This window comes from Gymnogyps californianus, chromosome 5 (assembly GCF_018139145.2).
Source record: "Gymnogyps californianus isolate 813 chromosome 5, ASM1813914v2, whole genome shotgun sequence".
NCBI lineage: Eukaryota > Metazoa > Chordata > Aves > Accipitriformes > Cathartidae > Gymnogyps > Gymnogyps californianus.
In genome coordinates, this window is record NC_059475.1 from 58,218,541 (window position 1) to 58,238,612 (window position 20,072).

Consider the following 20,072-nt stretch of genomic DNA (forward strand, 5'->3'; position numbering starts at 1 on the left):
AATGCAGTAAATGCATGCTGGTGGGATTTTATAAATAATAATGCTGTCTTTAAGGCTCTATGCTCTTGTCTCTTGTGTGTGTTGTTCTGGTTCAACATATTTCTAGTCATGTTTGCTAAAGTCTAATCTTTCTTGTCTTTGTTTTCAGTATAGATTTTATATATTACATCTGTGTTATAAAAATTGCTACATGTCCTTCACCAAAAGAAACCTAACAGTCTGAAGAGAATTACTTTTAAAAGTTTAGGAAAGGTTGCAAATACAGCTTAGTACATGTGTGGTAGTGAGTGGCTCAGTTGGGTTTTTTTGTCATTTTGTGTTGTTTTTCTGTTAGGAACCTAAGTTTCTGCCCTATTAAATCAAAAACATAGTCTAGCTAATTGTTTGTTCTGGGCCTGATGACAGCTAGTTACGAGATTCTTCAAAGGAATGTGCCAGCATTGTTGTAACAAACAGTGCTAGAACAAATTCTCCAGGAAATTTTGTTTCTAAGCTTGGACTTAAGTTTGGGTATCCCTTGTCCTAGGATATTGCATTTTCTGGAGTGATTTCCTTTTTTTTTGATCTCTGTGATCTGAACAACATCGGAATAGAAGGAAACACTGAAATCTCATTAATTGCAAAGCAGAATTGTTGTTGTTGTTGGCATAGAAATCCTGATGCCAGGGTAGAAGACACATCCATGAAATCTTATCCTGCAGTTTTACACCATCAAACCTCTTCCCCTTGTCAAGTGTATTTAATGAAAGTTCTTATATATAAAGAAGATATAAGATGCTGCAAGCAGGAAAAATGCGCTGATAGGAACCTCATGAAGTTCAACAAGGACAAATGCGAAGTCCTGCATCTGGAATGGAGTAATCCTGTGCAACAGAACAGGCTGGTGCTAAACTGGCTAGAAAACAACTTTGCAGAAAAATACCTGGGAGTCATGGTGCTGAATATGAATCAGCAGTGTTCTCTTGCAGCAAAGAAGGTCAACTTCATCCTGGGCCAGATTAGCAAGTGTTTACCTAGTACATAGAGAAGATGATGCCAGGCTCTTCTCAGAGATACGCAGTGAAAGGATGAGAGGCAAAGGACAAATGGAGGAACACAGGAAACTTTTTGACTCAACTTAAGGGTCATCAAACACTAAAACAGGCTGTCCAGAGAGGCTGTGGAGTCTCTATAATTGGAGATACTCAGAACTTCAGTGGGCAGACCCCTAAGTAACCTGCTGCAGCTGGATCTACTTTGAGTAGGGGTTTGGACTAGATGACCCTTGGAGGTCCAACCTACAGGATTTGTTGATGCTATGATGAAAAACAGGGAAAGAGAAGAATTCAAATTATTGAGGTACAAGGAGTTCACTTGTCCTGGTTTGGTGAAAATAGATGCTGTTTTACAAGTCTTTTTCTAAATTCATTTTTTATAGATTGTCATTTATTATCTTAAATGGTCATCCATTGTCCTAACACCAGGATGTAAAGCTAAGACTCTCCACAAATACGGTTTTCTTGAAAACTGTTGTACGTATTCAGAGTATGGGTCTGATCCAAAATATGCATAAAATGTTTAAGGAACTCAAGGTTATTCATGCATCATTCACGTGAGTGGTTCTGTGGCTACAGTTTGCATGAGGCAAGTTCTGTACTGCAATATGGGGTTTCATAAATATTAGTAGATCCAAAAACTGCAGTTGAGCTGCCTGTAAAGATTACTGTCCTGGTTTTGGCTAGGATAGAGTTAATTTTCTTCCTAGTAGCTGGTATAATGTTGTGTTTTGGATTTAGTAGGAAAATAATGTTGATAACACACTGATGTTTTTAGTTGTTGCTAAGTAGTGTTTATACTAAGTCAAGGATTTTACAGCTTGTCATGCTCAGTCAGCAAGAAGGCTGGAGGGGCACAAGAAGTTGGGAGGGGACACAGGCAGGGCAGCTGACCCAAACTGGCCAAAGGCATATTCCATACCACATGACATCATGCCCAGTATATAAACTGGGGGGAGTTGGCTGGGAGGGGCAGATCGCTGCTCAGGAACTAACTGGGCATCAGTTGGTGAGTTGTGAGCAGTTGCATTGTGCATCACTTGTTCTGTATATTCTAATTCTTTTAGTATTATTGTTGTCATATTATTATTATTATTGTCATTATCATTATTTTTCCTTCCTTTCTGTCCTATTAAACTGTCTGTATCTCAGCCCATGAGGGTTTGTTTTTTTTTTCCAATTCTCTCCCCCATTCCACTGGGTGGGGGCAGTGAGCGAGCGGCTGCGTGGTGCTTAGTTGCCAGCTGGGGTTAAACCATGACAATTACTGCTTAATATTTTTTTTAATTGTCCTATTTTATATACATTATTTCTTTATAAAAATAAAGCTTTTTGAAAAGTTTCACAAATGTGATAATAATGCAGCACTCTGAACCAGTGAGACTCCCTAGTTTTGTTCATCTCTACTAACACCACACTTGCAGTCATTTTCTACTAGTGATAGTTCAGACGCTTTGTTATTTACAGAGTAGTAAGTAGTGCTATATTCAGAGAGTACTGAAAAAAAAATTGCTTTTAAAACAATTCTAGGTCAAGTACATTTGACATTTAACTTCTGCTACGTCCAGATGTAATGGAGATGCTCTACCAACTTTAGAAGGGTAATTTGTATTTTTAAAATTTATTTATAACTATTTTATTGCTGGAATATATGTTTTATTCATCAGTGGATTTTTCATTAGTCACAAATGAATTGGTACAATAGCATAGGCAGAACATTGGCTGGGTTGATACTATTTGCATATTGCAGATACTTTTCATTTCTTTAATATTATGACAGAGGGAATGTGACAAGGAATTTTGGCACATAGCCTATGTTGCCAAATGCTGCAGTTGTATTTTAGTTCATGGACTGAGCTTGATTTCAAATATAACTTCCTCAGAGTTATAATGGGGAATTTAAATTCCCCATTATTTTGAAAGTTTTCACATTACCATGGGCAGGATACTGAAATTAAGCTGTTGGTTTTGAAGGAAAGTTCAGATTATATATAATGTGGTCACTTAAATCTGGTTTGTTTTTTTTTAAACTTGTTTTATTTTACATTATTTTGAGAGTTTCTTAATGGAACATTTTGTACCTCCAAGAGGATGGTCCAAATTTGTTTCTGTATATTTTCTTTTATATTCCAATTTGGTAGTCCTATAGATATAACATTATTATTGTTTAATGTAATTGTATTTGTTCACAAAGGAGCTTTAGTGCTCATACATAAACATCGCCTCAGGAGAGCTGTGACTTTCTTCTCCTGTTCCTCCCCTTCTCTCCCAGTACTATGTAGATAGTATGTTGTTTTAATATGCATGAAAATTTTATATGACACCTCAGAAAAAAGCCCAGTTGATTGATTTTTCTTTTTTAATTTTTTTTCTTTTGAATGCGTACAGGCATCTTTGATGTGAGGTCAAATGTTCCCCCCAAAATTCAGCAGTTTTAAGTAATATGTTGAACATAGTTTAGCGGTCACTCTCCAGCTAGAAGGTAACAGCATTTTACTTTTTATACTCACTAATGTAAAGTCTTTGGAATAAGAAGAGAGAAAAACGTTTATTTTGGAGACTTTTTCAAGGGTAAAAGATAAAATTATTTACTATTTCAAGCACCTTTGCATGCCAGAAACCTGTGACTATGTAGGAGAAAAAATAGGAAACACATATAGTCAGTATAACTTTAGTTCTTGGAAAAATAATAAAGCAATTTGTAAGCACACCAAGATACAATGGATAAGTAACAGCCAACATTGATTTGTTAAGAACAAATTATGTCTGATCAATCTAATGTTCTTCTCACTGTTGTCCATGAGAGAGATTGTGACTGTAATGAGATTTTTTTTAATATATTGTCTTGTGTCTTTTTGTAAACACAGTAGGGAAACCCGTTCTGCTTAGCAAGATTACTCTCATGTCCTTGTAAGTCTTAGGCTTCACTTTACAGATTAGTGTAAGGAAGTGAATGTTTTTGGATTATGCAGGTAGGGGTATGAACCTGAGGACCCCCAAACACAGTTACAGAAGCATCCTGTGCTCAATAACTGTGCTGATGTTCTGTGAAAAATTCACAATGTTAAATAGCCTTTCAAATATCAGATTTCACAGTTGAGCAGTTTCACAGTAGGCTGCAGCATAAAGGAACAGAAACATATGTTCAAGATCTTTTTAAAGATTTTTTTTCATACTGTGTATGTTACTGGTAAGCCTTTAATGAATGAAGAATTGAATTAAAGCACTTCAAGAATATAAAACACACTGCAAAGATGTAGTAGATATTGTTACTGAAAGTGTGAAAATTAAAGATTGAGAGAAACATTTGCTTTCTGCTTTGGAATAACAACCTCTCATACGGGAAAATGATATGTGGTATGGATTTTTCCTCAATTAGCCAAATAGGTTTTCAGAAGATGTAATTTTCTACAGTCTATGAGTTGGTTGAATCTTTGTTATGCTGCCTTTAGGAGCTAAAATGCAATAAATATATACACAATGAAGGTATATACAAGCTTGCTGAATTACACCTGTTGTATTCTATTAGGGATAAGGGAGTCTTTTGCTCAAACGACATCTTTTGCAATATATAAAATAAGGCCCCAAAAAGTTGAATGTTTGATGTTAATAAACTGAATAATTGTAGAGAAAAATATACATAACTGTAAATACTGACTTCCAGAAAGGTGGAGCAGGGTCTCCAGCAAACACTGAAGCTGGATTTCCCAAGCCATGGGGCTAGGTTCCATCATAGCATGGTTACAGCCTGGAAAGCAGCAAATTCTGCTCATAGTAGTAAAACACCCTAAATAAAGTTTGTACAGAAAAGGGCTAAGAGTTGAATTCATTGTTTTAAAATACTGAATTGCATGACCTATTTTGCCCCATTTCATCTTCTGCAGTGATCTGTTGATCTCTCAGATATTTTTTTCTAAATTTCTGAGGTTCTGAAAGATTTACAGTGATAGAGGTTTCATAACTGTATAGAGAATGTGCCTCAGCACTTCAGCCCTGCAGTCCTGATACCTAAAAGGGAAGGGTTTAAGGGACGTATTCATATAAATGTTAGGAAAGTTCATTTTGCTGGGTTCAGGCATGTTTGTATGACAAGCAGTCTGACTTAGATTCTGTGTATTGTACATAAATTTCAGTTCTAGCAATAGGAGAGTTTCCTTTCTGTAATGTTATGATCATCCCCTTTTGAGTATGTTATCTGCTGCTTTGCTCTTCTACATTCCAGCCTTTTTCTCATTTTCTGTGACACGTCAGTAGAATGAAATTCATGTATACATCTAATAATGCCAAACTCTTCAGAACACTGTTTACTGAATTTCCAAAAGGAGACGTTTGATTGAATTTCGCTTTGAGGGGTGAGAGAATGAGAAAGGTAGTTGTATTTCAAAGTATTAATTGGAGAGCCTGAGCTTTTAAGATTAATGTATTGTGATTGCTCCTCAGACCACTCAAAAAGCTAGCATGGTTAATCTGCATCAAACAGTAAGGTAACAGCTTAAAATAGGAAGAAGGAGGAGGTTAAATAGTATAGAGGTGAATAAGATGCTCAGGTTGTTTCCATGAATTTTATTAATTGTTACACTGTAATATAGAACTCATAGCACTGAGATCATTACAGTGTAATTCTATTAGTGACTGTCACTGAGAGCTTTTGCATAAATAACAGCCTTAGAAGACAAGAAAAGGGCAAAACGAGTGCCCACTTCTCTTTAAAACAGAGGGAGATGGAGTAGGGAATTAGGGAATTTTAGTTTCTGGAGAAAATATCGAGCAAATGATTGAATTACTTGGAAGTAGTTGGGGATGAGATTGAAAGATGGATTAATTAATAACAAATTATGTTAAATCAGTCTTCTTTCTGTGGAAAAGATAACAGATCTTGTAGTTAGTAGATTAAGTGCATCTTGAATTTAATGCACATCTTATTTGGTTGTGTCTTACCTGACTTTCTCGTGTCTTAGGCTAGAGAGCACAATGGCAAGAAAAATGCATGCATTATAGAAAAAGCAGTTTTCAGAAGTCCTGTGGAGGTAAAAACATATTTTAGTAAAGCCAGTTAAACAATTAATGTTTGTTGGAAGGTTAGATGATGAGTTCCACTGGATCACTCATGTATAAGTCTAATGCCATTTGGACAACACACTTTATGGAGAATAGTGACCATTTGATGCATCCTTTATAAAGCTGTTTGACAGGATTAGTACAGGTAGGCTGCAGTTTTGCTAATTTCTGGCTGCAGTACCATTGCAAACTTGTTGATTGTACTCCCAGAGTGTTTATTAAACTAGATACTAGTAGGAACCAAATTCCTTTGGGAGCAAAGTGCTATTAAACTGACTAGGGAGCTCCATGGGGAAATTCAGTATTTTCTCAACTGCTGTGGATGAGAGTAAAATGCATGTGTATGTGGCTTTTCTAAAGCCTGCAAATGATGCCTGGTAGTGGCGTACATGACAGCAATATCTTGTTGCTCCTATAACTGATGATTTTAATACTTTCTTCCTTCCCTGTGGAGTCTTTTTTTTTCCTTCTGTAGCTGTTGGGGTACTGAAAGCTCCCATGGTGAGAGATGGTCACTGTTGCACATGACTTGTAGAGAGAACCTCTGCTGCCCTTATGACTTTTTTCTCTTTTTGGGGAAGGAACTTAATGACTAAATTAAGTCTTTTACTCAGTAGTGACAGAGAGGCCCTTTAAATCTTGCATGGGCAATCGGTGGAGAATCTTTTTAAAAAGAACAAAAACCCCCTACAAAAAGCAGTGTTCACATAGAACAACACTCACCCCTCCCTTACGCTCCCTGCAATCTGTTTTCCCTGCCCCTGCTAGCTTGAAGAGCACCTGTGATAAAGTAAAATCTCTCTCTTCTTCTTTAAAATGAATAAATAAATAATTTGACAGGTCTTAGCCTCTTGACTGTGTAAATTGAGTTCAGCAGATGGGGAAAATGGAACTGATGATGAAATCAAATAAATTGGCTCCAAATCATGAAATAAGCATAAAAAAAATCTATATGAATGATTTTTCAGTATTGTTCACCTAACAGTAAGTATTTACATCTGTCACTAATGTTTTTAGCTCAAAGTATTTTCAGCTGTTTAAGAAAGCCTGTCTTAAGACAACTCTCACTTGCTGCAAATGTAGATTAATGAATATTTTAAGAAGCTTTTGTCATGGTATTTTAAGTTGGTTTTTTTTACTTTTGCAGTACCTTCTTCACTGTGGCTTAAAGCAGTAGCTTTATTTAATGTAGATCTTTATATGTGATACGTAGAATATAAAGCACAGTTGAAATTGTGAAACTGTTCCAAAAATGATATTTCAGTCAATGTACATTAATATCATGAATTTGTTAGGATGAAAGGAAGCAGCAGACTGTGGAAAAGTCCTATAAATTAAGCTAGCTGTATTCTGTTGCCTTCGAAAGTGTCGACAATCCAATTGATACTAACCACAGGATCCTGTGGAGATAAGCGTACACAATTAAATGTTGGGAACAGTGTATCCATGGGAACAGCTATTGCCTTCATATGATAGTATGCAAATTATTTCCTACTTTCAAGATGAAGTTTCACTCCTACATTCACAGAAAGATAAGTAAACAACTCAAGAGTTGTAGTATAGTTTGGGACGTGGTATTTCTGTACAGACAATATTTCGTTCTGGTTATTTTTATCCCACCGAAAGAAAGACTACGGCTTCTCTGTAGGGAAACATTCAACCATTAGATTTGTATTTAGTCCTGCATGTCAACTGAACTGGGACCTCGGTGGAGGTCCTCTCCTTAGTGTGGGAAACCACTTGTTCTCTCCTTTCAGTAGGAAGCAGTCAGTAGTGCAGAGGCCCATGAGCAGGAGCCATTTCATGTGGATAGAAACTAGTGAGTTCAGTCTTGTATTTTCAGTAGATCAGAGTGGCCCCAAATACTTGAAATGTGTTAATATAAACATATTCACCTTTGGCAAGCTTGATATTTTGAAACTAGGTTGAAATGAATAGCATATTTCATTTTCTGCTCAAATTTTAATCTCTCCTCACTTTATTTTAGGGAAGCAGATATTTAGCAGCAAAAATGAATTTAGGATCAGTGCGCTGAAGTTCCACCCTGCAGAGTCAAATATTTTCATTTGTGGAGGGTTCAGCCCAGAAGTTAAAGCTTGGGATATAAGGACTTCTAAGGTAATGGAAATCTTTTTTCTCTTTCTCTTTTAGAATGTTTCCTAGGTTGGATGTGCTGTGCATTACTAAGCTGCTAGATGTACTGGTCTTTCGATGAAATGTTATTCTGAAACATTTTGCATTTGTCATTGATTGTGTTGCCATTTGTTGATATGAACCTCTGTAATGTTTTTGAAGCACAAAGAGGAACATTGTACACAAAAAATATTATTTTTTTGGTTTATGTAGATATGCGTAACATGTAGTTGAATTCAATAAAGCCAATAGCTCACTTCAGGATTGTGAAAAGCAGTTGGGTACTAGGAAGCAGTACAGCTAACTTGCTCTTCAAGCTGTTATGTGTGGGTCAGGATGTGAGTGCCTGTACCTTTTGTGTAGAAGCCTGGAGTAATTTTTACGTTCATGAAGGGCCACAGAGAGGCATGTGTAGCCTCTGCCTTTACTTCATTGTGAGCCATGAAGAACAGTGTGCTCCCAGCTGCCATTCAGAGCTCAAGTAAGACCAGAGCTGTACTCCGCCAGTGGAAGCGTAAGGCAACCTGACATCCTCATGCACAGAACAGCTCAAAGAGCAGCAGTGACTGTAAAGTGAGTAGTTCTTTGTTTTCCTTTGAATTTCTATGTGGGTAGATCCTACTCATCATAGTTAGCCATCTGTTTGCTCTTGAGGGTGACAGAAAGGATCTGAAAAAGATAAGATTGCTTATCCAAACTTTGACTCTGATGTACTAAGAATAGTAAGTGAGAGATGTAGGCAGATGCACTTCAGGTATGAAAGCTCTAACAGGAGAGCTCTGAAATAGTTATGGAAGTTGCTGTATTGAGGAAACACAGTATTCTTGTGCAATTAACAATCTAGGTCCTGTGCTGCGGTTGTTCCTTTGCATTTGTCACTGATGTTTGAGAAAAGAATTTGTGTAGGATCTATACCATAGGCTTCCCTCACATGAATAAGTTCTTAAAAGAAAAACATTAGTAAGTACGTATCGAGACTGCCAAGTCTGAGGCTACTCTGAAAATAAATTTACTGTGAGTTTCAGAGTTACAGTGTCAGCGTGAAAACCTTTGTAAAAAGTGTGATGGGATTTATTCCATCCATCATGCTTGTATGACAGATAGTTTTCCTTGATAAGGATATGAAGAGATACTCAAAGCACAGTTCCATGAAGGAATATTATTCTAGTTTTAGATTGCAAAAATTGTAAATAATTATGATAAAGAATAGCTATGTAACTTTTTTAAAAGTTATGAGATTTTCCATAGTAACTCTTCCCTCCCTCCCCTGGCCTTGCACTGGTATACAGTATTCTGGTGTTGTCAATCAGTGATTTTGGTATACTGTCTTTAGCATAGGCAACTTATAGAACATGAAAATATGTATCACACAAATGGGAAACAGTACCAGTTCAAAGGGTGTTCGTTCCAGATGATCAGAGGTCACCCTGTAAATTTACTGTAGAACAACAACATTTTTTTTCTGGGAGGGGACTGGAGAAGAACGACTAATAGAAGTCTTCTCTCCTGAACAGCAGGGTCAGTGGTTTCATAGCATGCAAATGAAGTAGGGAATACAATTGTTCTTTCTTGAGATTCTCATAACAGTAGACCTTAATTGTGGGGAGGAGATGCAGTCTGTAATTGAATACTTAGCTGTCCTTTTTAACATAGAGAAGCCATTGTATGTCATGGTAGGCTGAACTTCCTTTAAAAAGTACTTCAGGAACTAAACGGGTATCATCTTTTTAAGGCTTAGAGATTGTTGACTGTACTGTCAAATTTGAGATATTTGATCCTAGTCAAGGAGAAGATGGCAGATGTAGGTGACAAAACATTCTTTCTGAGATTTTCTGACTTGGTGCAATAAGCTTTCCTGTAAATGATATTGTAGTTATACACGAAGTCAAATGATAGTCTAGCTGTGTACAAAGCCAGAGACATTCTTTCACCCCCTGTAGTTTCTTTATGATGGATTTTACACCTGTGTATATCTTTGAGTGACTATCTCCGAGAATCCTGTAAAGATGATTTTTCTCTAGATTTGAAATCAACTGTGTTGAGCATGTTCATGCCAAAAATGGCAATACCTCTAGCTTGCATCTGTCTAAGGTGCCCAGTCTCTACAGATGGAAAATGATAACTGATTCTGTTCTATAGTAACAAACGACCAAAATGGCGTGTTGCAAAGATGTACCTGTCTGGACGGTAGCTCATGTTGGATACGGTTATGGAGGAATATGGTTAGAAATCTTTCATAGATGGTAGCAGACAATCTCAAATATTGATAATGGGGAAGGCACTTCAGTTTCAAGGAAACAGAAGATTCATTTACAATGGATATTTACAGTTCAAGGGTTATGCTTGAATAAGATTTTTTTTTTTCCCAGCAATTCTGATACCAGAGATTGTGGTGACAAGACCTGAGGACTATGCAAAATTGGCATTGACTCAAGTGGAGTTAAGGGGCTAAATAACAGATGTTAATGCTTGTGCTAGAGAAGTTAGTTCTGAGTCATCTCCTGAGTCTGATGCTCTCCTATTGTCAGTATTTCTGCCAATCCCTGGTATTTTGGTTTTATCTTTGAACAATGTTATGGTGTCACCAAGACAAATAAATGGCTTGAAAAATGCTGTTCTTGGTCTATTTTCCCTCTTGTGAAATGTCAGAGTTTCAATAGTGCTTCCCCCTGGTACCAGATGAGGTATCAAGCAGTATTTTACTCCAAGCAATGAAGACAATAAATGTGTTCATCTCTTAAAGCAGCTCCTTCCTTTTAGGTTTTAAATTCTGGTGGTGCCTCAGCTCAACCACAGCTGAACTGTCAATTGATATGTCTGGCAAACCTGATTGTAGTACAGGCCTGCATAAACATAGATTCACAAAACGGTTCCTTGAGGACAGGAGCAGGTATGGGACAGCACGTGCTTCTTAACCTCGACAGAGGCTGCAAAGCAGCACGTGCATCCCAGGCTGATTGCCAAATACTGCGAACCACCTTAGGTTGCTGTTCCACAGAAGATGCCTCCTACAGAAATATATGCATCTCCTTGCTACAAGACTGGTTTTTGCTGATTGACAAGGGGTGATTTGACTGTCTTGGAAAGTCTTCTCAGTGAAACTGTTCCTGAAAAGCGGCAGTAGAGAGGAAACACGTGTCCTTCACCAGTGAACAGTGTTGCTGGAACAGGGAGAAGGCAAGTAGAGAGGTGTAGGGAGTAGTTTACATGACGCATTATTGCAGTGAGGAGCAGACAAATGTGTTGAGATGGAGGTTGCAGTGGAAGATGAAAAGATAAGGTGCAATGTGGAGTTTGTGAGGTATTGGCCTTTGTAAAAGGCATTGTAAGAAGGCAAAGGAGCAAACCCATACTGATAAACTGTGGACCTTAATAGCCCACTCATTCATATCTTCTGTAATTCTGACTACCAGTAGCCTAGCTTGAGATGATGTTCTGATATAGTAGCTTTTGTGTAAACTACGTCTGGCAAAACTGCAGAGGAAAACTGCAGTTTTCAGTACTTTACCACTGCACAGTTATAAGAAACAATAGTTATGCTTGGGATCACCTTTGTGTAGGTTGCAGGGGATGACATATAAGCTGTGTGTGTGTCTGCATGCAGAGCCAGTAGTGAATGCTTTAGGTGACAAGATCTGTGATTCATTTCCAGAGGACAAACAGACACCGTAAAAACTATTTATATCTATGTAGAAGAGAAACATGAATACTTAGCATTTTATTAATTTGACTATACATTCAGTCTAAAAGAGCCCTCATGTTTTCTACTAATTAGGGAGTATATTACCTTTATGAGATTCAAACTGTATTTTATTGTATCTTTATGCTTTACTGCCCAACTGTGGTTTTTTGCCTCCTTGCTTACTGATCTGGGTATGGTGTCTTTTTCAAATGGGTACAGTGGGGTATTTGTCTTTCCATGGGCCGTTCCCTGTCCACTTTTAATACTGTTGCCGAAGTAGACAGTACTCATGACTGTTACATTATAAATTTTTTCTTTTTGACTAAGACTATTGCTGTTGCATGCAATATGTCACAACATTGCATGCTGTGACATCCTTTGATCCCGTCTTATCACATGATTTCTCAAAAGGCAGTGCGTTCCGTGGCCAGGATGCTGTATACAGCAAAAATGAGACTAGCAGAATAATGCGTTTTTATCTCAATGACTAACCATACACTCATTTTTGCAGTGCTGAAGCTCCAGCCTTGGAACCTGCCTTAAAGAGCTGTTGATCACTGAGGAATGCACACAGTGGTTGTCTCTGTACCTGCAGCACACTCCAGTGCTTAGAAAGATTGTGTGTAACTATTTCTGTAAGCCGATGGTAATGAAGAGATAAGGGAAACATCCCACCGTATTACAAGGAAATAATTCACTTTCTGAGAGAATAAGTGAATGAATGTGTATTCTGACAGATAAAATAGGAAAGGTTTTAGGCTTGGGAAGACAAAAACCCCAGCCTGTTTCTTTTGTACAGATCCTGTACTGGGTTCTCTCTGGAAGTTTTTAGCAGCTGTTACCTGCTTTGTTCATTAGGAAACAATTATATTCATGTAGAACTTCACCAGTTAGAAAACTAGCCAATTAAGTAACACATGAGGAATATTAATTTTAATAATGAGCAGTGTCTAATCACCTTAGAAAGTCGAAGGCTTGGGTTTAGCCTCGTAACAGATATTGATCCTTTGTTTGTTTGTTTGTATGTTTGCTTATTTGAAAACCATAGTTTTGTATGTACTGTGATTGTCTAAAGCAGCAGTGTGGTTTACTCTCTTACTCGGAAACATTTCCAAAAGGGGGAGAGAGCTTCTATTATCCTTTGATTCCCCCCCCCCTCTGAGGTAGCAGTAGCTCAGTGATGGGTGTAGACTGTTAGACACCTACATTTGTATTGGTTTTAAAATTTGAAGAACTATGTGTGTATACTGAGTGAATGTGGAAGGTCATAGCTGAGTGGAGAAAAGGGGGAAAATATCAAACTCTGATTTGATTGCTTATGGCTTCTTCTTGCAGAATGGCAAGTATCACCTATGCATCCTTACTGCAAAGTAACGTAGTTACATTTCAAACTCTCAGCTGTAGAACAGTATGTTGGCTAGGTATGAATCATCAGTATCATCGGTATCTCATGTCTGCTTCTCCCTGGTTTGGGGGATTTCAATGGATTCGTCAGGTATTCCTGCTTTCAGCTTATATTGTTATCTTTATTCACAAGATAAAACCAGCATGCTTTATATCTTTTCCATCTTACACAGTCATGGCCATATTCAAGATTGGATAAAGTGTCCTGGCCAATATTTTGAAATTTATCCTGTTCTGACAAGTGCCATTTGCTCTTAACTGAAATAGATGTCTGAGGCCTCTTACCACTTCGTTTCAGTTTTGATGCAAACAACCTTAATATCTTTCAAGTGCTTTCATCCTAATGCATTACAAGATTTTCCTGTTTTGCCTGTTCTCTCAAGTGTTTTAACCTGTCATTCAGCTTGGAACGATGTGTGCGTGAACTAATGATTCTTTTTGTTCCCATCATCATACTCCTGATAGCCTTTTCAGGCTTTGCAGGATATTTTGTCGATAGAGTAAGCACCGTAAATCAAGAGCTTGAATCTTGTTACTCGTTACACATTGAAAACTCAATTTCAGCATTCGCTGGTAATTCAATTTCAGAGGTCATTCTTTAGGATGTACTGCTGTGTTTTAACAGGCTATCCGCTTGCACATCTTAAATTTAACTATGTGAGGCAAAATAATAATTGTATATCAGGAAATGAGGAAATTTTTGGTGGAAATTCAGAGAAAAGCATTAAGCATCACAGAGCTAGAATGACTAATAACAAAAATATTGTCCAATTACACATACGTGCAGTGGTTGAAATGGGCTGCTTTATGCCAGTGTGCCACATTGGTGCTTTCTGCTGATGGCAAATGACATAGAATAGCTGATAGTGGTATTTTTCCAAATTAGTACTTCTGAAATCTCACTTTGATTTTGATGGGCAACTAATTTTTAACAGGAGCATAAATTTATGAGCATAAATTACTAATATTTATTCATGTATTGAATGTGGTATAAAAATTGGATCTCTAAGTCCCAGAGAAAATGTATGAAGATAGGTTTGAGGCAGCCTTTCAGCTACTAAAACATTAAGAAATGTACAGTAGGCTATTAATCAGAAAGACAGATATAAAAAAAAAAGAGGAATGTTGAAAGACATTTATTGCTATCCCTGTTCTGTTGAGCAAATAGGCAAAATAATTTCAAATGTAGCATTGGGTATTGAGCAAGATAAAGAATGAAAGAACAATAAGAGAGTTAAAATCTTCAAGATAAAGCTAAGCAATATACTTCAGAGAAATGAATGGATGGAACAGCTTGTTAACTGCTCAGTGAAATGTAGGGTATACCAGCATCTCAAAATTACAGAGACAAGTAATCATAGCCTAAAAAAAAAAGAATAAAAGAGGCAGTTGAATAGCATGTAGAGATTTATTGTAGTGGTATTTCTTTTGGTTTGTGTTAAACCCAGTTTTGTCTCTCTGGAGAAGAGATTATTCTGGAGATCTTATATTGCTGTATAACAGATTGATTAAATCTATGAAACATTTGGAGAATGTTTATAGAGACTTTATGAAAAGACCAGAAAACTTGGAAGTGAGCTGCTAGGTTTAAAAAAAAACCCCAAACATCTCTGCAGTGTTGACCAAGGAGTGAGCATCGTATTGAACAACCCCCATGGGAACTTTGGACCTCGGAGCTGAACCTAGAAAAACCCTGTAAAATGCCCTGTAAAAAGAATTGTGCAATAACGCTGAAACCTTAAAGTAGTTATGTATTTTAGAAGTATTTCCTTCCTCTGAGCTGTGGAAGAATTTCTTAAGATGTTCAGCACAAGCCAGTTGAATTACACAGTCACTCTCTGTTTTGGCTGATCTACACTGGCTTTTCAGACAGGAGACAATATATATTCCAACCACTTATTCTACCTGAAATTTTAATATTTCTTGAAATACCAAAGAGAACAAAGGGTTGAGACTTGTATCCTTTAGCTCAGCAATAAGGACTTTATTGTGTTTACAAAAGAAAATATGACTACAGATAATTTTTTTTCTTTTTAATTTATGTTTCTAAGCTTACACAGATGTAATATCAGAACAAGACTACCACTGTAACTGTCTTGTACTGATAATACTTTTAAAGGAGCTGAAGTTCCTTATATCACAAGTGAATTGTCAAACTGAATTGAAAAGATTTATTTACACGTGTCAGCAAGGTTTGCATGGTGTAAAGCAGGGATGCTATTAGCTCTGCTGAAAGGACATACAGCACTCAAGAACTTGCATCTGAATGTATTCACTTAAATTTTCTAAATGTATCCATATAATTATTTTTGAGTTTTGCATATTTTACCTTTTATTTACATTCTGCTCTGATTGATGAAACTCTTAACATTTTGTAAGCATTCAGGAACTCGTTCTTTATCATGTGCATAGGAAATGCAAGGAACTCTAAAGCTAGGGAGATCACTAACATTTTTTTGGACTCTGTTAAAAATAGAGGAATAATTTATTCAGCTGTTGGATGTACTCTGTTTTTGATCTCGTCTGTTGATGTTCATGTGTTCTGTCTCATAAATCACTGAGGCCCGTTGGAGCTTTGGCAAGAGCTATTTGCTATAGCTGTCAGAACAGCAAGTCCTGACGAAGCACCATGCAGTAATCTGGAGAGGGAATAAGTGGAAGGCAACAGGGCTGTGGTGTTGACCTTTAAGCAATATTTGAAGCTCTTAGACTTCCATAAATGCAAATCCAATGCTTATGTTAAACAAGGAGGGAAAGAGAGGAAGGGCATCAGGCAGTGGAGACCCAGTAGTATGACCTGACACAGCCACAGAACAGACTTTGAAGGAAAGATTAGTTACAGATATAGGAATAAATGAAATTATAAAAAAAAAAAATATTATAGGAGTTAAGTGAAGGTTGATTGTGTGAAGCTTACTTGATGTCACTCTACGATTTTGGACTTTGACAGAGCAATTAGAGAAGCTGGAGAAGGCAGGGACTAACCAAAGTATTGTAAAATGAGAAAACTAGCTAAAGGGGCCATCTCAAGAAAGGAAACTGTCTGGGAGGAATTTAGTGAAGTGCTTCAGGCACAGCTCCAAATGGAGACAACATTTATTATTTTATTTTTGAAAAATGTTTGTTACAGGAAGTATCGTGCTAGCACAATCAATAAAAAAAAAAAGAGTAGAATATCATGCAGGAAAAATAGAAATTACTTATTAGAAATGGGAAGAGTACAAATGAATACAAAGGTCCAACCTTTTGGGATTAATAACACAATTTAGTCAGGACATAAGGAAGATTTCAAAAAAGATGAATACAAAGTCAATCTGTTGGAGTGATAGGCAAATTTAAGGAAAACAGATTTGAAGATTTACACAAAATTCCCATTTTTGAAATGGAGGTTTTATAAGCTATAGAACAAATTAACTAGAAAAATGGTGGAAGCAGTTATTCTGAGCTTTTAAAATCAGTCTAGAAATGCACTGCAGAAGTTTTTTTTCCCCATCTTGGTTTATTACTGTGGATTGAACATTGTTTAGCTACAAAATTGCAACTATCTTCTATAGCTTTATGCTTAAAAAGAAAAAATGAAAGAGGTGTTCTTTATGTTGTTGAGCTATTTCTCCATACTTGAGTTCATAAAGAAATAAGCCTAAGTCATTAAAGCACAGTTAAAAAAATTAATAAATTTAGAGTGCAAGTGCAGTGCATTTGTTTCCTTGGAAACATTCTATTGCAATTTCTTTCAGATGAGATGCAGTCATTTTAAGTAGCATGTATTTAGGAGACCTAATGAATTTGTCTCTGGATAGCATATAAATATGAAAAAAGGGTGTAGAAATTGGTGGAGCTCCTTGCACTTCTGGTTTCTATAGAAACAGCCAATACATTATCATGTACTGGTGGTATTAGGAAGAACAATGTAATTAAAATAAGGTGATTTATTCAGCGCTTTATAAAACTAAAGTTATTCTTCTCACAGTCAGAGAAATCCTTACTGAATCTATGGACAAAGAGTTCAAAGAAATATGGTGGGGGTACATTTGTACTTGTGTAATGGCATTTGTTTTTAAATGTTAACATTCAGGGGTCCTTTCTGAGTGTGAAGGCACATTTTATGTGGCTGTATCACATACATGAGTAGTCCTGCTGTGTTTATTTGGAAACCTCATATGGTGGTATTGCAGATGAGAATCGTAGACCTGTCTGTGCATACAGTCTCTCCTGGAGCAACTGCTCCTGGAGAGACTGAAATGGGCCAGGAACAAAACATGCCGCCTTCTGGAGCATGAGTATTCGAGTGAGAAGCTGTCAGGGAATAGCTGTTTCGGTTTCAGCCCATTTCTAGACAAATTTTACACCCCCAGCAGCAACCAGTATGGTTTTAAAAAACAAGAATGTGAAAGCACAGCAAACTTCTTTATCACAATTCCCAGCAATGGTTACCCAGGCTTTCCTAACTTACAGTTTGGGGACTTCCTGCACCACAGATAGTGTCTTTGTCTTTCATGGCTCAATTGGAGTTTTCACGCTGTGGAATTGGTTGTTCTTGATTTTTTTATGTCTGCAACATCCTGTAGCAAGGAATTCAACTTAAATATGTATTGTGTGAAGAAGCATCTTGTTCTGTGTGTTTTGAAGCTGCCTTCTGCTAGTTTGGAGTCTAAATTCTTATAAGGGAAGAAACTGTTCACTTTCTCCATGCCGCCCAGACTTTATTTCCGATTCTTTCAAATTCCCCTTGGTCGTCTCATTTCTGTACTGAAAAGTCCTTGATTATTGCTCCTCATAGAAAAGCCATTCTGTATCTCAGATGTTCCTTGTCTGTTTCCTATATACAGATTTCACTTCTTATCCTATTTGAGATGGGGAGATAATTTTAAATAAAAAATCTGGTGGGAAAATATATATATTTTTTCTAATAATTGGTTGACATTTTCCATCACAAGATTCTTGTGCCTTCTCAAGCAATCCGAAAGTGACTTTAAAAACAACAGTGTACGTTGTTCATACCTAAAGTCTTGTAGATCAATAGCAGATTAAGCTCAACCACTTCTTCATTTTAATCAGTCTCCCTTTCCTTTTAATTATTCTCAAGACCCCTTGATAATCTTGAGCTGTGTCTGAAAACAGAGCAGTTACAGGAAAAAACTCAAATAGAAAAGCAAAATAATTTTTTTCAATTACATAAAGAGAAATACAGCAGTCATGTTAAAAGACTTTAAAAGAACATAAGACTGCAGCATGCTTGATCTTCTTGTCTATGATATTGTCATGTGTTTTGATTAAAATTGCCATTATAGTTTTCAGATGGAGATGAGAGACATGAATTGGATTTGTCTTGTGGTTGTGGTTGTGTTGTGAACATGTAGCTAAAAAGCAAATAGTAGTCATCTGCCTCAACACCATACTCTCTAGAATAGATCAACACAAATGGTTTGCACTGCAGCAGATAAAAGAGCTTCTTTTTTGTGCAAAATAAGCTTTCTTTTAAGTTAAAACGCACTTTTTATTTCTAGTAATGGTGTAGTACTGTTTCATAGAGGAAACTTAAATCTGTCCCCCATTGCATTAATTACCCAACATGCCAGTAGGAAGAGGCAGTTTCATGCCAAAGCACTCAATCTAAAAAGGTAGGACAAGAAGCAGAAGGAAAAATACAGCCATTCTTACAGGTTGGAAGCCATGGCACTGACTGATTAAGGGTTTTTTCCATGACCATCCAGATTATCTGTAGTCCTATTAGATTTGTTTAGAGACCTCATCTCCTGATGCTCAGGGCAATGACTATAAAAGCACATTTCTTTCTCATCACTTGCATAAAGCTTGAGGGGATTTTAGGAAAGTGCAGTGCACGTAGGTTACAGGTGACCAGCACAGAACTGGGGTGAGCAGCAGCTTCTGAATTGCTTGTGTGGCGGCTTTGAGCTTTCTTGACAAACAAAATACCAGGCATTGCATGTGCTTTATGCAGAGAAGTATTATAGAACACCCATCTGAAATTTATACCTTGAATTCAGCTTCACAGCATGCTTTCCAAATCACCAGAACCATAAGAATCTGTTTGAAACTGATTTAATTGGCTTAAATTACCTTTCTTGTCAAATGCCTGCAGCCATGAACTCTTGCCTTAGTGAAGAACCATTATTATTATGTTGGATTGTGTTGACACAAGAAACTGTTAGGCCTTCCTTTGAAATGATTTCTTTTATGTCCAGAACATGCTTAGATTGAAGAAGTGGACTGTGGTTTTCCAGTACTTATGGGTGATAAATCTGGAAAGACAAAAAGAGCAAAAGCTGTTATTAACAAACTATAGCCAGCAGGGTAGGGAAACTGGTGCTTTCCCCAAGCAAGTTCCTCAGGCATGTCATGAATTAATTGTCTAAGGTAGAAAAAAGCAGGTTTAATTATGAGTACTTTTCTGAGCAGGGATGTTGCAATTAGTTATTTTTGAAAGCTATCTTTATGGGGGAATTAAAATACTATGTATATCAAGTTTCCAGCTGCTATTCAAAGTGTTAATTTATTGTTCTCTGAGTCAGTTCTTACTGTGTGGTTTGAAGATTAAACAGCATAGTTTTTCTGAGGTATGTATCAAACATATAGCAAAAGATGGTCTTTTGTACTGATTTTTGTAAAGACAGTTTCCTGTTGCAGAGCTAAGATACACAGGTAATTTGGTTAGATATCTTATTAAATAACAGACAAGCAAATATGTTTAATGATTAGCAGTGAAAATGTTTAAATTGATAGTGGCAGTTTATGTAAGA

The 20,072-nt window shown here is 36.9% G+C and overlaps 1 protein-coding gene across 1 annotated transcript in view; it reads left to right on the forward strand.

The window, feature by feature from the left end:
* WDR25 (WD repeat domain 25) overlaps window positions 1-20,072 on the forward strand; it is a 70,388-nt gene that overhangs the window by 40,514 nt on the left and 9,802 nt on the right. The window contains exon 5 of the mRNA XM_050897545.1: window positions 8,080-8,210. Coding sequence (XP_050753502.1) covers window positions 8,080-8,210 — 131 coding nt within the window. The remainder of the gene's footprint in view (window positions 1-8,079; window positions 8,211-20,072) is intronic.